We start from the raw sequence: 16,023 nt of genomic DNA, 5'->3' as shown, positions 1-16,023 counted from the left end.
CAACTCACTGAAATGGCGGAAACAATGTCAAACTTTATTTGGCATCTCAAAAGAAAACAAACACAGGAAGCTGATGTTAACAGTAAGTAAGACCAGCAAATCTAATTTGGTCTTGCTGAGATAAATATTAATGCTAAGAGAGAACGCGTTTTATAATTGATTTTTATGATCTTGGTCTTGAGTCAGAAAAGTCACGGTGACCTCTGGTCTTGGGCAACTCTTTTGTCTCAGATAATGTGGCACAACACAACCAAAGTATTTGGTGACTACAAATTAGTATTTTGTAGCCACAATACAGATAAATAAATAAGTCATGTTCGGGGCTCTGTATCATATATACTGAAATAATGATAATCTCATCTCGGTTTACTCCCAAATGTACTCGGCGTGAAACGTGGGGCTGTTTAGTTGAACACAAAGCTTGTCACGGTATTCTTTTGTATGAATGACACCAGGTGGACAATTGCCATCGAGTGGAAGTACATTTCATTCTCGTGCCCGTCATTATATGTCGCTGGCATATCTAGATAAACAAAGATACATTATTTATAGTAAATGATGAATTTTCAGACCAATTAAGTAAAAGCGAATAGTTTCTCACAGCACAGATGTTGCGAATCACTGCTGTAAAGACCAAAAGTCTTCTCACACGAGAACTAATGTGATCAACATCATTAAATCACAAATGTCCTACTGGGGGTGGGGCAAAGAGGTGTTTCCGAGTCGGTGCAGTCCGTTTCAGTCTTTCATCATCTCCGGATCCTGGTTTTCGGCGGCCACTTTGAGCTCCTTTTGCCTCTGCATGTAGCGGTACCCTCGCATGGTGCACAGGTAGCCCCCGTAGAGGGTCAGCAACATCATGGAGGCCGAGAAGGCCCGGTACCCCATGTCGGCCAAACGCTTTCCGGTAACCATGGTGATGGCCTTGTTTTTAAAAGGGGGGGTGGGGGGGGGGGGGAAATCATGCGATTTTCAGGTCAGAAACTTCCACCAAAATGAACCCAAAAATTAGCTTCAAAACTTGCAGCGTACTGTAGAATTTTATCAAGACACCTCAAATATTACTGTGAGCCCCCTGCTATTCATGGGCAATCAAACCCTGCAGTGAATGGCAAAAATCTGCAAGGTAATTGACACCCCCAAAAGGGTTTGTGAGTGCTGATTGATGCCAATGGAATGTTTGCAAAGGATTGCTTTTTGTCTAAATCAAAGTCCTCAACTCACTTAACCAGGCGCTGAAGCAATACTATAATTCGCCTGAGCCCAAAACAGCAAAAAGGTGAGTTTTTGCGTCAATAACAGGATTGGCTCAAAAATAATAATAAAAAAAATATATATATATATACGTACATATATATATATTGTAAATTTGTTGTTTCACGTTTCATTTCAACTGCTCAAGCAGTTCTGTGTTCAATAAGACTAATAAATGTTTAAATCACTGGATTTTTTTATTGATTTTTTCCAAACAAACCCGACAATACCGTTTTGCACTCGATTGCTTTATATGAACATCGGTGCCACGGATCTTGACTAAATGAAATCCTCATAACATTTGTCATTTATTAGCTCACTATTTGACTTCCCGACGTCAATGCGAGCTAACCAATGTGTCAGTGTACAAGCGTCACGTTCCTCTGCTCAATTTCCAACTAATGTAAGATGTCAAACAAGACACCGAATAGTCAGACATCGCTTGAATTTACTTGCCCTAGATTTCCTTACCTGCCTTTTCTTCAAAATTACGGAAATGGTGCGTTTGCAGCGCTCAATGTCAGTGCGGTTAACGAATTTTAACATACGAATTCGTGAGTTACGGAAGCCGAGGAGGTAGCCCTTTTCTTCTACGCTTTATTTGCTCTCTAGACAAATCAGACAGCGCCATCTAACGTAATTTACGATGTACTGTAGAAACCCTCATGTCACAGCTATTGACAGATTAGATATTAATATTTTAATATTTCTCACAAAAATAAGAGTGCTTTTTTTCACGCCCTCGTACGCATTTACAAATTCCATATATTTTTTGTAAATATCACGTGAAAGATGATAGGTCAATAAATTGTCATCCGACGAAGTCATTGAATACACATGATCAGATTAATTAATATGTATATTTACCTAGTGTTTTCCATTCCATTGTTTTCCATTCTTCGTTGGGTACGGAAGACGAGAGGCTCTCATTTTGTTTGTATTGACCCGGGAGCATTTCAGCGTTGCACAAAGACATTTAAAAAAAAAAAAATGGCAACAAGTGAGAACGACGCTGAAGCGGATGAGGACGCAACAAACGACCCCGGCGCGGCTCCTTATGGAAACTTTATCAATTATTACACTTTCAACCCACCGGAGAACCGATTGGGTCTGATTCCCAGCACGCTCCTTCGGGATTTAGGCTACAACGACAGCCGTCAGACGACACTGCTGCTGGACGTCGGCTGTAACACGGGGGTTTGTGCAACCTTTATATTTAATAATAATAATAATAATAATAATAATAGCATATTATGGGATGCGGGTTTTAAAGCGGCTCACGCTGACAATAGAAGCAACATTGTCACAGCACGCCTCAAACAGTTTTGAGTGAGAGTTTTTTTTTTTTAGTCACTTTTCTTTACATTTACATTTTATATACATTTCCATTTATTGCATTTGTCGACTTAAATCGTTACATCAAAATATTAAAAATAAATGTTAAATAGTATATATGTCAATGTTAAATGTGTAAATCTTGAATATGTATTTATTAAATGTAAATTTAAATGTTCATTTGTTTACAAGTGTAACTCAATATTTAGCCAATATGCAAATTCAAACTGCTGATAATCAGAAGTACGTAAATAAAGTGTGTTTTAAAAAAAAATGTAAAATAACATTTTACCTTGTGAAATGGACTCTTGGACGTTGATTATAGCGATAATAACTACCCGAGAACAAACACGTTTGGAGAAGTAATTTTTTTTTTGACGAGTATTTAAATCGAACAAGGCCTGCTGGTAAAATGCTTGTTTTTGTTTTTTCCCTGAATGTCAGGAACTCAGTGTTGCCCTCTACAAGCATCTGGTGGAGACGCCAGACGGAAGCAAGGTTCACCTCCTGGGTTTGGACCTGGACGAGGGCCTCATCCGGCGAGCCCGGGACAGCAACCCCCTCGCGGGCAGCGTCACGTTCGCCCCGCTGGACATCACCGGCGACTGCGCGCCGCTCCGGCAGCACCTCGCCCTACACGGGAGCTCGCAATTCCACCTGACCCTGTGCCTGGCCGTCACCATGTGGGTCCACCTGAACCACGGTGACGCCGGCCTGCTCCGGTTGCTCTCCCGCCTGGCCGAGCTCAGCCGGCACCTGCTGCTGGAGGCGCAGCCGTGGAAGTGTTACCGCTCGGCGGCCCGCAGGCTCAGGAAGCTGGGCCGCTCGGATTTTGACCACTTCAAAGGGCTTCGAGTGCGCGGCGACATGAGCGCGCACGCCAGGAAGCACCTGGAGAGACACTGCAACATGGACATGGTCCACAGCTTCGGCAGCACCGCCTGGGGAAGGAAGTTGCTGCTTTTTAAGCGGAAGTGACGAGCAAACGTTCGAGTCTCAAATCATCTTTCCTTATTGAAATAAACGAAAGTGCCACATTTGTCTTAATATAATACAGACAAAGAAATACACAACGACAATTGTCATAACTATTAACTTTGTAAGCTGCAGTAATATTAGTTATGGGCCGGTGAGTCTTCTTACATTGTCTGTCTCTGTGTGTTGCTGCACCGTTTATTCAAATATCAATTGCTTAACTACCACTAAATCGATACAAGTTTAGATAGCCTGTCTATGGCATTTTTCATTGTGTGTTAGCAACACGCAAGCATACTTCTGTAAGGCTATGTTATCTGGTTTGGTTAAATACAGAATGTGTAAATTGCCTTTGTTTTATGTTTAGTTTGACCAAAAACCTGAACTGGGTGGAGCAATAAAATGTCTGAAGCATCTTTTTAAAAATAATTGTACACTAGCCTCAAAACTGCTGCTTGTTAAGTTTGCAGCCACACTTTTGCTTGCAAATCAAGACGGGGAAAGAAAAAAAAATAAAAATACCCTGAGCAACAGCTTGTAGCTAAAAAAAAAAAAATCATAAATTGGGTGGGTCTCTTGTAAATTTAGATAGTGTTTTTTTTAATTGTTCCACAGGAAAGTGACCAGGAAAACAAACACTAAAATACATGCATTTATATTTGCCCTCTTTGATTTTTTTCTTATGGGAAATCAGTAGTTCAAATTACAATAAGTGTAAATCTTTTAATTTTGAATTAACAAGCATATGGAAGATTTTCCCTTTTTTTTTCTTAATAAATACAAAGTGATTTGTTTACATTGTTTTCCAATTAAAACTCCTAAAGTAAACATTTTTAACATTTTCCCATCATTTTCAACGGTCTGTAGGCAATAAAAGGTCAGAAAATATATTTGCTTGATTTAAAAATGAAAACAATGCTGACAGAGTTGAAATGAAAATTTAAAATTTCCTTAAATACTTTTGAATACATTCATTCATTTTCCCAATGAAAAATACTAAAGCATTTTTTTTTCATTATGAAAATGGCATTTTAGTGATGTACAACTAGCTGTAGGTTAAGGTAAAAAAAACAAAAACATTTGGTCTTAACATGCTAGTAAACTGCATTTTCCCTTTTTTTTAAGGTCAATGAAAAACCCCTAATCCCTAATTTTTTATATTCACCAGTGGCTTTTATTGCATTGTCTTATTAAAAGATGTACTAATCCCTTTTTGTCATTTAAAAAAAAAAAAAAATCTTTTGTCATCAGGTTTCATGAAAACAAGGACGAAAAAGACCCAAAGCGTAAATTTCATCATTTTAATTACAGAGTACTAAAAATAACATTACATAAAATGTCTTTTTAAAAGAAACCATTGAATATTACAAAGGTCTGTAAATCTTGTAAAGTTAGGATATAAAATCTTTGAACAACGGTGCATAATTGAGAAGAAAAATAATTTCCAATAAAATGTACAGTATATATTAACTGTTCTACTACTTAAAAAAAAAAAAAAAATGAGATGGACACAAAACGTAGACAGACGAGATGAGTCGATGCCGCCATAACTGCGACACACACGCACACAATCAGCTCTCAAGTCAATGTATGTATGTAATCATTTAAAAAAAGAAAAAAACATTTACAAGTGACAAGGACCAACAAGTGCACCGCAATATCAAACCCTCACTACACTGGCCTTGGTTCCATCACGTCATACGTTATCCACAGGTTTTAAAACTGTACACAAAATGGAGGTGGAAGCCTCAAAAGTTGATCATTCCGCCATGGGAGGGGAAGGGAGTGGGGAGGGGGGGGGGGGGGGGGGGTCATGATGCGTTTATACCTTCCAGTCTTGTATGCTACTTACTGCACAAGCGCTCAATCAGATCCACTGACAGTTCACCGGAGAGACTATACACACAAAGAAGGGGAGTTTGTGGGGTACAATGTGCTCCAGCCCTTATGAGATTTTTTTTATTTTTATTTTAGCTCACCAAATGGAGGCCAACCACGTCCAGGAGGTATTTTGTCGTCGTCGGTGTCACATTTTTATGTTGTTTTGGTAAACTGATGAGGAGGAAGATGAGGAGGTGTTTGGGTCCGAAATGGCGGCGAGTAGCTCGAGTCCCCCTGAGTTAGTGCGAGCGTCAAAAGTCAAGGCAGACGCCAGCTGCTCCTTTAAGATGCTCAAAAAGAAGCCAAAAAGTACACAAAAAAAAAAAAAAAAAAGTCAACTGAGCTAACGAAGCTCAGTTAGCTTTGGAGAGTCAAGCTTGTTAGTGTGCAGAGAAAAAAACAAAAAAAAATTGAGTCCTGCTCATTTCCTGAAAACTGCTTTAGTGTGGCGTGTCCACCACAGAACGAACGACGTGGGTTCGTGCTTTTCTGTTAGCAGTCGTGAGGTGAGGTTGGGTGAGTTGTGGGGGTCCGGATCGGGTGTGCTGGTAAAGAGAGAGTGGGTGGGTGGTCCGGAGGCTAGATGAGGGGCGCAGTGTCCACGGTCTGGCCTTTGCTGGGGTCAAACCTGGCGAAGAAGCGCACGTCCCGGTCCTTGTCCGACTGCAGCGCCATGACGGTTTCCTCCAGCTCGTCCGAGGAGGCGCAGCCCGCCTCCTTGAAGTAGGCTGAACACACGACGACGAAGAAGAGGGTGACTGACAGCTAGTTAGCTTAGCATTAACACCGAGCTCCGAAAAGGAGGACATGGCAGAAGAGGCACAACGCATCATATTCAACTGATGTTTACCTACAGACAACAAAAAGAGAACAGCTACGTTGTCTGCGTCTGCCTAAAAATGGCCACATTTCAGCCTACAAGACCTCCGGGCAATGACTTGGAAGACTACAGACTGCTACGTTAGCTAGCCAAGTGGCTGGTGTTTGAAATATGTTGCTGTTACATTTTATATTACATGAGTGACTTGATTTCATTTCATACAGTGATATACTACACCGCCCCCCCAGAATCAAAATGGCACAATCATATGCAACCTCCTAAATCATCCTCCATGAAAAAAGAAATGACTAAATTTGTATTTTAATCATGAAAATATTTGAGCAATTTTAAACATTTGATTGATTTAGTGGTTAAATCTGCCTACGTGATTTAGAAAGTAGGCTGCTGATTATCAAAAAATAATACAATACAAAGAAAATGTTCCCATTGGATATGGCGTTCCCATTTAGTGTCGTACCTTTCTCCATGATGCTTTGTCGCAGGGCCTTAGCAACCAGCACTCGCACGTTGGCCACCGGGTCTGACGAGAGGCTGAGCAGGCTGGGCAGGAGGTGCTGGCTGAACTGCTCCATGGGCATGCAGTCCTCCTCCACCACCGCCTGGACCACGCAACAAAACACAAGCGGGCGATGAGGTGTGTCCGGAAGGACTAAACCACAGCCAGCTTTGACGCTCTTCCACTCACCTGGCAGATGAAGGCGAAGGCTTGCCGCCCCACCCACTTGGGACAATGGCAGAACCTGACGGTGAGCTCGTTGATGAAGTTCACGCCTAAATCATCGGCACCACTTGAGTACAACTTGTGGAGGATCTCCACAACCTGACAAAATGGAGTTACGTATGATTATTGCTGAAATCGGATCGGACTGATATCGTTGTCGGCCAAAACTCAAGGCTCCAATATTGGTATCGGATCGGCAGGGTAAAAGTTGGCTCGGGACATCCCTAATAAGTGACGTACCAGCTTGTAGGAGATCCACCTGACTTCAGAGACCTTGTCGGAGCAGAGCGTGAGCGCGATCTGCCTGAGGTAGTCGTACACGTCGTAGTGGCTGTACAACTCGATGATCAGGATCAGCTGCCTAGAGGGGGAGCCGCAGCAAGCAGGGAAAGAAGGAAGGGGGTTAATTCTCCCAAAACCATCACAGAAGGGACTGAAAATGTGAGTCGCACTCACTCTGCCAGCTCGTATCGGAACCTCCAGTTGCGCCCGTTTTCGGGCCCCATGAAGTCCTCCAGCTGGTACAAGTATTCCCTCCTCTTGTCCGCATGGAGCAACTGCAAACGCAAGATGAAGAACATCAGCGCGCGTGTTCGCACGGGAACGCATTCCTAGGCTGTCAAGTGCGGGCCACTGCAGCAGGTGGCGCTATTATACCCAACACTGAACAGAGACAATTTGCAAGGCAAGGCAAAATAAAAACAATGACAAAGCATGCACATTTCAAAAAAACATCAAGACCAACCAACCGCCTGCTTGAAGCGTGACCTCAAACGCATCAACCAGACTACAAAACCATCCGCTAAACTAAGCATCCGTCACACTAATGGGAAGAAATACTTTATTGATTACTAATTAGCTTCAGCACAATGTTATTAAAACGAATACATTGAGATATAGTTGCCAAAATGTTTGATTTTGATTATAAATGTACTATACACTTTTACATTATTCATTGTATTCAGTGTTAAAAGCTCTGAGGGCTCTCACTGAGAATAAAATATGCTCGTTTCACGGCTCTCTTAGCCAAAAAGGTTGCCGACCCCTGTCGAGGATGGAAACATTTCCATCGTCGGTTTTACCATATCTCGAACGGAGTTGCGTGTGCAAAACAAGAAAAGGGTATATCTTTTTAAAAAATAATAATCTAGAATAATGTTTGTGGGGGAGAATAAAACAACTTGTCCTTTATTGCATTTATAATGGGACAAATAGAAGCTACATTCGTACCTTGAGGAAGTCGTAGAGGTGCTTGAGGACGCCGATGCGGACCTCCTCCAGGTCTTTGAGGAAGCCGTTGAAGATGGGAACCAGATCTGCCGCAGTCAGCTGGTCCCCCTAGGATGACCGCCAGTTCGTGGATGGAGAACGCCAGCGTGCGGCGCACTTTCCACTGCGAGAGAGGAGCGAGATGCACAAGCCGATGAGCAAGAGTAAAACATCCCCTATAAAGGCAGAAGACTGAAACTAAAACATTTGACGCCAATAAAATCCCTCAAAAGACCAACATCCTGTAAAACAAAACAAAAAACTCAAGTCTACGTTTGTATTGTAATCATACTGTTGAAGCAATGAACTCATTTCTAACATACAAATGCAGTGGATGATGTGACTTCGAGGAGGAAGAAAAGCGTTGTAAAAGTGACGCTCATTTAACATACTGAGTCCTCCCCGAACATACCCGAAACTCTAGCCACCGCGATGGCTACCGGAAGTGACGTTGCAATTGACAAACACAGCGCGCTAAACACTATACGCAATGGAATATGTGGAGGAGGAGGACTTCGATGTACAGGGGCACCCGACTGAACTTGGCATCGTCAAAGCGTACACGTTTGAGCCGATCAGACAGTGACGACGACGAGCAGCAACTGTACAACAGAAAAAGAGAGTGGCCACTGGCTCCATGTGACGGTACGCGTCTTTTTATACACTCGTGGCTTGAAATAATGCCACCCCAGGGGTGCCAATATTTTTGTAATATATTCAAATATGTTGCAGTGACACGGCACAAACTTTTACATAGGATGCAGTATCCTATATATTATGTGCCCCTCGCTCGCGTTGCTTTACAACACGGCGCACACAAAGTCTTTGCCGTGTGTCTGTTGGCTTGTCATATAGGCAAAAGTACACACGACAGTACTGAAAAGTACTGTGCGGGTCTTTTTTTTCCTCACTCCCCAGTGCATAGTAACCATAATAGAGTCGTCGGTATATACAAGGAAATGCTCGCCGCTTTGCTGCTGCGATATTTAGGTCTCTTGCTGGCGGTGGAGGTCCCGATGGCCGTAGGAAAAATTGTTGGCACCGCAGCTGGTTTGAGCCTCTGCCTAACTACACTTGTGTATCCAATGCTTTGTCAAAACACGCCGGTTCGAAGTGATCGGCACACAGTTTGGAATGCTTGCTAGACCCCCATTGCTGAGCACGTTTCTTCCCCTGTCGAGTGACTTACATTATCCACTGGTCACGTATTTCTTTTTTACTTGGAAGGCAAAAAAAAAAAAAAAAAAAAAAAAAACTCTTGCCGCTGCCTGAACCATTTGTACAACCAAATGCCACACAATAAACCATCGTGACATCGTTAAATCATACGACTACAAATATACAAGGACAGGAGCAACAGCATGGAACAATAGCACACAACGCCGAATGAACAGGATGTTTGGCTCATGTGACGTCACGGCGAAGACGAAGACCGGAAGGCGCGGGATGCAAAAAGCAGAAGGCGCATTTCTGCATCATATTTATCGATTTAACTGCGGTATATCTGCCATATAATCACTTTGAAATGGCAGCTGTGGGTTGGAAAGGGGTTCTAGAGTTATCAAGAAACATTGAAAAATCTTTGTCCTCTGACCTTTAAACAGACTGCCCCTTTACCATTCGCTTAATTATCATTTAACTTGCTGCCGAAACGGGCTGTCCATTTCAACGTTTCGATTGCCACCTCAAGGAGCTCCCCGTTTACCTTTTTAGTTTGCTGTCGGAGCTGGATGCACATTTACACTAGAGCTTGCTGCCAATTGATCATTCAGCTTGCCGCCTTAACACGCCGCCCATTTACAATGCTACTCAAATGGGCTGCCAATTTCACCATTTAGCTTGGGAAATAAATGGGCTACACATTTAGTTTGCTGTCATAGAAAGAAGACGTTGGCAAAGTCTAGTGCATGACCATTTTGTACCAGAAGAAAATAAATTTTGGCAGTCAGTGTTTTCATCTGCTGGACTTGGCGTTAGAGATTTCAATATAAAAGCGGTTTGATGATCTCAACCTTTTCGTTTCTGCGCCTACCTGGACATCAGCGGCCAACGTTTCGTAGGTGTCCTTGAGGCAGTGCCAGTTCTGTCGGCCCAGAGTGAGCGCCACGCCGGGCAGGCTGAAGGCACAGTGCTTGGCTATCTCCGTGTCCACCGTCTGAGCACGCGCCGGGTCCGTCATGGAGAGGTACTGATCCAACAGCTGCTGCGGGATAACATTCTGCAGGCCAAGAAGATGAGTTTGCTAATTAGCGGCTCAGATAAAGCAGCAATTCCCGACCACTGTGAAATTACATTAGGCGGAAGCACTGACCTGGACTTTAGGCTTGTCTTCACACATTGAGTCATCTTTTCCCTCTTCCTCCACACTTTCAATTAGCTTAGACACCTGAGGAACAACACTATGATGTAAAAGCTACAGGAATAACACTATGTCATTAAATTTAGAAGCTCATCTAAAAAGACCTCGCACCAGAACTGGAGAGTCAGGTGGCGACTCTTCCCGATCTTCCAGGGGTTCCGTTTGTGTCTCCTCATCTCCTTGCTCCTGGACCGGGCACGTCTCGGGGGCAAAAAGGCTTTTTGTCGTTTGCTCCTCTTTAGCGAGACCCTCTGCGGCCTCGGCCTGAACCTCCACTGATTTGCTCTCAACAGGCGGGATGTCGGGGTCGCTGTCAGCAGGTGGCTCCATCGGCTGGCTTTCCGTGGGACCGTCGTCGGACGGGCTGTCGAGCTGAGCGGCCTTCAGAGCCGCTGACAAGACCTGAACTTGAGCTGGGGGAGAACGACGCGGCTCAGTCGGCATGGCCGCACAAACATGCGCTAAACCAGCTCTCCCAAATTAATCAGGAGTGCCACGGGAAGTCAATCAATCTCACCAACTTGGGTTGAAAATTATGTATTTACTAATTATAAAGTACCGTTGTTTATTTAGCTATGCCAACGACGCATAGTGCCAGGCAGAACTAAATAATTTTCCACGAGATGGGGGAGAGAACAATTAATCTGTGTATTCACCTGTTGCCATTCATAGAACAGATTAATAGCTCTGTGTTAACTAAAAAAAATAATTTCACACAGACCAAATACATTTGTATGTAAATTGAGACAAGATCGTCCTATCAGTATATATACTTACTATATACTGTGACATTTTTCTGATGTCAAATATGTGCCTTGGTTAACACTGCGCTAAATGTAGTGTGTCCACTCACCTTGGACATCCGGGTCGTCCATGTGCGGCTGCAAACAGTCTAAGACCATCTGGATCTGGTCGCTGGTAGGCTTACCAGGGCTGGCCTTGGAATCTGGAGCGCTTCCGAAATCTTCCGCTTCTTTCTGCGCCTCTTTCCTCTTCTTGTCAATCATGTCCCCCATTTGACAGCTGAGCAGCTCCAGTTCGCCACTGATGTCCGGTAGAGGAGGTCTCCAGAAGTGGAAGGAGTTAAAGTTCTCGTCTGCCTGCGTCGTCTCTTTGGCGTTCCTGGCGTTGTTGCCGACGCGCAGCAAGCTGTCGAGCGCCTCTCCGTGAGCGAAGCTGTGGTTGTTGTCGTCGTAGTTCATCTCCTCGGCCGCCGGGACGTGCTCCGGCGACGGCGTGGCACGGCCATCTTGGTTGGGAGGCGTATGAGCGATTGTTCGTTCCGTGCGGCGGATGCTGATGTCGGCGCAGTTGAGGGAGTTCAAGGAGCAGTCGCTAGAATATCAAACACACGGATGCTAAAAGCTTCCCAAAATCAAACTGGCTAATGCAGGAAATTCAGGGTAAGTTATCCAATTTATCTGGTTGTTAGTGTTCTGAAGCGTAGAATGCAATCAAGGATCAGTTACCAACACATCTATTTTCCACAATTTGCGAATTTGTGAAATGTTTTATTGACTCATTTTTGCTTTTCAGTCGACATAAGTGCACCATACTGTCTTATTTGTATATCTGTTGTTAACCAATACTAGCCACTCATGCCAGAGTAGCATCTGCAACATTTGCACAATCAACATTTTCCCACATTATCGCGCTACTCGTCCCTTTAAACTGCATACACTCCTTGAAGTCTCAGTGCCCTTTGCACAAATGGTCATTGGACTGGACTATTTCTATATTAGTCATTCAAACTGCTCTAAGTGCTAGAGGACTCTATCTTTTTGCACAATTGTATTTTTTTTTTTTTTAATTATAATTGTACCGGCATTACCAGATAACTAGCAATCCTTTATTGCTCAGTGACTGTTTTTCTCAATGTCTTTGTCTCAAAAGTGTTCTCTGTCAATTGACTGTCTGTTGTCGTACTAGAGCGGCTCCAACTACCGGAGACAAATTCCTTGTGTGTTTTTTGGACATACTTGGCAAAATAAAGATGATTCTGACTCTGATTCTGATTAAGCGGGTACCCAAATTACCCACAATCGGGCCAAATTTGTGCATTTTCACTCCCTGGCTGCTATCAAAGTCACAAAGGCCTTATTCAAGGGATGTCTTGGAAAGATTATTCTGAGCGATTATCCTAAAGTTTAGAGTGTGTTAAAAAGCATTTTTTTCCCCCTCACTGATCCACTCGCAAAATAGTCTGGCTTAAAAACTGTAAATGTTAAACCTGTTTAATATTTACAACCACAGTGTCATGTAAAAAGGAACGATAGCCAATCAGGAAGCGACCTATAACTCGCGGCAATGTTGGGACACAAACAGAGGAACAACTGGTTTTGTTGAGTGCTTGTTCAACATGTCTCACAAGTGATTCACAATAAAAATGTTGGTGAGCTTGCAATCACAATGTAGTTACCGGATAAGCTAACAGTAACCCTAGCTGCTTCTTCTAAAACGTTCTTCATCTTTTTATTTTCCAGTCGCTGGACTCCTTTGTGGCACAATGCTGCATCTCACACGTCTGTCTGAGTACAGTGGAAATATCGTTCGTATGTGGTGTTGGTCGTCTGGAGTACACCACACACACACTGTCAGAGCAGTAAGAACACACATGCCGATTTGTTTCTTGTTCCCCTCTTTACCTGTCTGACGTGCACCTGGAAACATCAAGTAGCCCGTTGTCCTCTCTGAAGTGGAAGCCTGCGCTGGTCGGGTTGGCGAAGGTGGAGATGAAACGGCCCAGAGACTGAAAAGCAGCCTGCCGCACCTATATAAAAATACATTTTAACAACACTTTTGTCAGCTATTTTGCTTGATGGCACATATTTTTTAATAACCTAAAATGGGTGAAATTGCTGCAATTAAGCGGTGCAAAGCGGTGAATGCGTGTGTGCCCTACCCAGCGGGACTGGTCGCTGATGAGGCTGATGAAGAGCGGCGACAACTTTGCACGTCGCACTTCAGGTGAGGTCGAATTGGAGACCATCATGAAGCACTCAGCGCAGGCTTTCCTGATGCCCCACAGGCTGTCTGAGCACAGGTCGAAGAACTTGGGAATCTATGTTAAAAGCAGTGGAGAGTGCCAAACAGAAACGTTTTTTAAAGATGCTTGTATACAAATAGTTGGGTCTCTGGTGCCCCATCAAGTGTGAAATGAAACAGCCAAGTAGGTGCTTTATCATCTGCCTATTTTTTGAAAATGTGTCTGAGAGCGAGCTGTTCTACACTTCCTACCCACTGTTAAATAACAGGAAGGGCTAATTAGTATAATCACCGCCCCTATAACGAGTTTGTACGCCCATGACTTGATCAGCCAGGCTAAGAGAAGATCCAGAGCCACTTTCAAGTGACCACACTTGATTGCATGGTGACGTTGTCAACGCAGTAGACTGGGGATATACGCGTTTTGTGATAATCAATCTGTGTATGACCTGTCACAAACATGTTATTAAAACACTTGGGAATTGTTTTAATTTGTGAAAATCACTGCATAGTATGTCTTCTTCTGGAAAGACCACTCTGTATCCAACGGTGTACGATAAAAGGATAAAATCAGAAGCACAACATCTGGAGTAAAAAGTTGTTTTAAAAGTCCTCACCAGTAGTTTTTCTGTAGCCTCCTGACCCACAATTGAACAGAATTCTCCAAAATTGGCTGCGCAGACCTAAAATACAAGAGGTGGGGGGGGGGGGGGGGGGGGATCAGTAACACTATGGATGAGTATACTTTACCCAACTGCCACACATCATCCAAGGAATGAACATTCCACAAGGAAAATTACAGGGATTTGCACACCAGGCTGATGTGCTGAACTAAATTAAGTCAGACTTGCATATTTATGACAAATAACTCCTACTAAATAGCTGCGTAACACACTCCCAGAGTACAATTTTCTGTTGTCAAGGTCTCAAGCAAAATACATTAGTTACCTTGCGCACTTGAAAGAGTCTGGTGTCACTGCACAGGTCGCAGAAGCGTGGCAGTAGGAGATGCGCCACTGTGTCTTTGCTCAACATGGTCACCACTTTACACATTATCTGCGCACAGACGCACAACATGAGGACACTGCGTAAGTCATGCTGACGTTTTCTCAATGGAAAATGTTGTCAAATTGTGAGAGAATGAGGGAAGAACGCATTTACGAAAATGCACAAAGTAGACCTCAGGAATTCTAATGGTTGAACAACTTGGAATTTGTAAGGTTTTAGTAAAAATATGGGAAAAGATCGGCTAAAAACAGGGCTGGCTTTTTTGTGTGAGAATGAGTAAGAGAGCGATGGAGAAAATTGTTATTTGGATTAAGCCAAACTAGGAATTTATAGATGAAAGTAAAACTAAGGTTCGCTACGCTACTTTTTACTGTTTTTTAAGTTTTACTATTGACACCAATTACTGTTCCCATTGCCGTTGGCTTGATAAGCAGCTCAACTAGAGACGGTATTGACTAACTTTTTGTGAACAAAGGCTTTTGATCCAGTTATTGTGTGTCTGGTGTTGTTCATTTGAGTCCATCTGTTAATGACGTTTGACAAGAAGCAACACTGAGTTAAGAGCTAGACCGCTAAATTAGCTTCTCTTACTAGCCGCTCGCTAAAAGGCACCCAAAGCACTAACACAACACAGCACAAATAGTTAAGCAGTTAACAGTCAGCTGCTAACCTGAGCTCAAAGCAGGCAACGCTATTCTCATATCACTCACGAGGCCAGGCCTCACCTTTTAAAGCCACACACACATACAACACACACACACACACACACACACATTCAAAGTCACAGATATTAGTGTGGATCGTAGGATGGCGACCCCAACTGGACAACATGAATAATACCTGGACCTCAAATGCGCATTTTGTGGTTTAATAATCCATCCATCCATCCATTTTCGGAGCTGCTTATCCTCACAAGGGTCGCGGGAGTGCTGGAGCCTAACCCAGCTATCATCGGGCAGGAGGCGGGGTACACCTTGAACAGGTGTCCAGCCAATCGCAGGGCACATACAAACAAACAACCATCCGCACCCACATTCACATCTACGAGCAATTTAGAGTCTTCAATTAACCTACCATGCATGTTTTTGGGATGTGGGAGGAAACCGGAGAGCCTGGAGAAAACCCACATGCAAACTCCACACAGGCGGGGCCGGGGATTGAACCCCAGTCCTCAGAACTGTGAGGCAGACGCTCTAACCAATCATCCACCGTGCCGCCTGGTTTAATAATGCAAAATCTATTTTCATCCTGTTGCTTGATTAATCATTGGGATCACAGTAGAAAAATAACTGCAGCTTTAGATACAACCTTTATTAAAGTCACAAAGAATAGAAAAACGCAATTTTCTTCACTAACATCACACAAACAATTATATGCTTTCATGTTTTTACTGAA

At 43.3% G+C, this 16,023-nt stretch overlaps 3 protein-coding genes across 3 annotated transcripts in view; 1 reads left to right on the top strand and 2 right to left on the bottom strand.

Moving 5' to 3' along the window:
• Positions 1-13: 13 nt before the first annotated feature.
• On the bottom strand, positions 14-1,859 carry LOC133483577 (cytochrome c oxidase assembly protein COX14 homolog). The gene is made up of 2 exons (XM_061784986.1): positions 1,726-1,859; positions 14-924 (listed from the first exon to the last, which is right to left on the bottom strand). The coding sequence occupies exons 1-2, from the start codon at positions 1,798-1,800 to the stop codon at positions 739-741; spliced, it is 261 nt and encodes an 86-aa protein (XP_061640970.1). The 5' UTR covers positions 1,801-1,859; the 3' UTR covers positions 14-738.
• A 349-nt stretch (positions 1,860-2,208) lies between these two features.
• On the top strand, positions 2,209-3,980 carry LOC133484223 (pre-miRNA 5'-monophosphate methyltransferase). Its single transcript, XM_061786485.1, has 2 exons — positions 2,209-2,451; positions 3,034-3,980. The coding sequence occupies exons 1-2, from the start codon at positions 2,245-2,247 to the stop codon at positions 3,565-3,567; spliced, it is 741 nt and encodes a 246-aa protein (XP_061642469.1). The 5' UTR covers positions 2,209-2,244; the 3' UTR covers positions 3,568-3,980.
• Positions 3,981-4,851: 871 nt separating this feature from the next.
• ppp4r1l (protein phosphatase 4, regulatory subunit 1-like) overlaps positions 4,852-16,023 on the bottom strand; it is a 20,312-nt gene continuing 9,140 nt past the window's right edge. Inside the window, 15 exon segments of the mRNA XM_061786484.1 lie at positions 4,852-6,173; positions 6,744-6,885; positions 6,972-7,106; positions 7,248-7,368; positions 7,464-7,564; positions 8,238-8,345; positions 8,347-8,400; positions 10,309-10,494; positions 10,588-10,662; positions 10,747-11,048; positions 11,489-11,970; positions 13,281-13,405; positions 13,538-13,696; positions 14,238-14,303; positions 14,569-14,676. Of these exon segments, the coding sequence (XP_061642468.1) occupies positions 6,025-6,173; positions 6,744-6,885; positions 6,972-7,106; positions 7,248-7,368; positions 7,464-7,564; positions 8,238-8,345; positions 8,347-8,400; positions 10,309-10,494; positions 10,588-10,662; positions 10,747-11,048; positions 11,489-11,970; positions 13,281-13,405; positions 13,538-13,696; positions 14,238-14,303; positions 14,569-14,676 (2,313 nt within the window). The 3' untranslated portion in view covers positions 4,852-6,024.

Source organism: Phyllopteryx taeniolatus, chromosome 9, assembly GCF_024500385.1.
Source record: "Phyllopteryx taeniolatus isolate TA_2022b chromosome 9, UOR_Ptae_1.2, whole genome shotgun sequence".
NCBI lineage: Eukaryota > Metazoa > Chordata > Actinopteri > Syngnathiformes > Syngnathidae > Phyllopteryx > Phyllopteryx taeniolatus.
The sequence above is the reverse complement of the archived record's forward strand: the minus strand, read 5'-3'. Positions and strand labels throughout refer to the sequence as shown.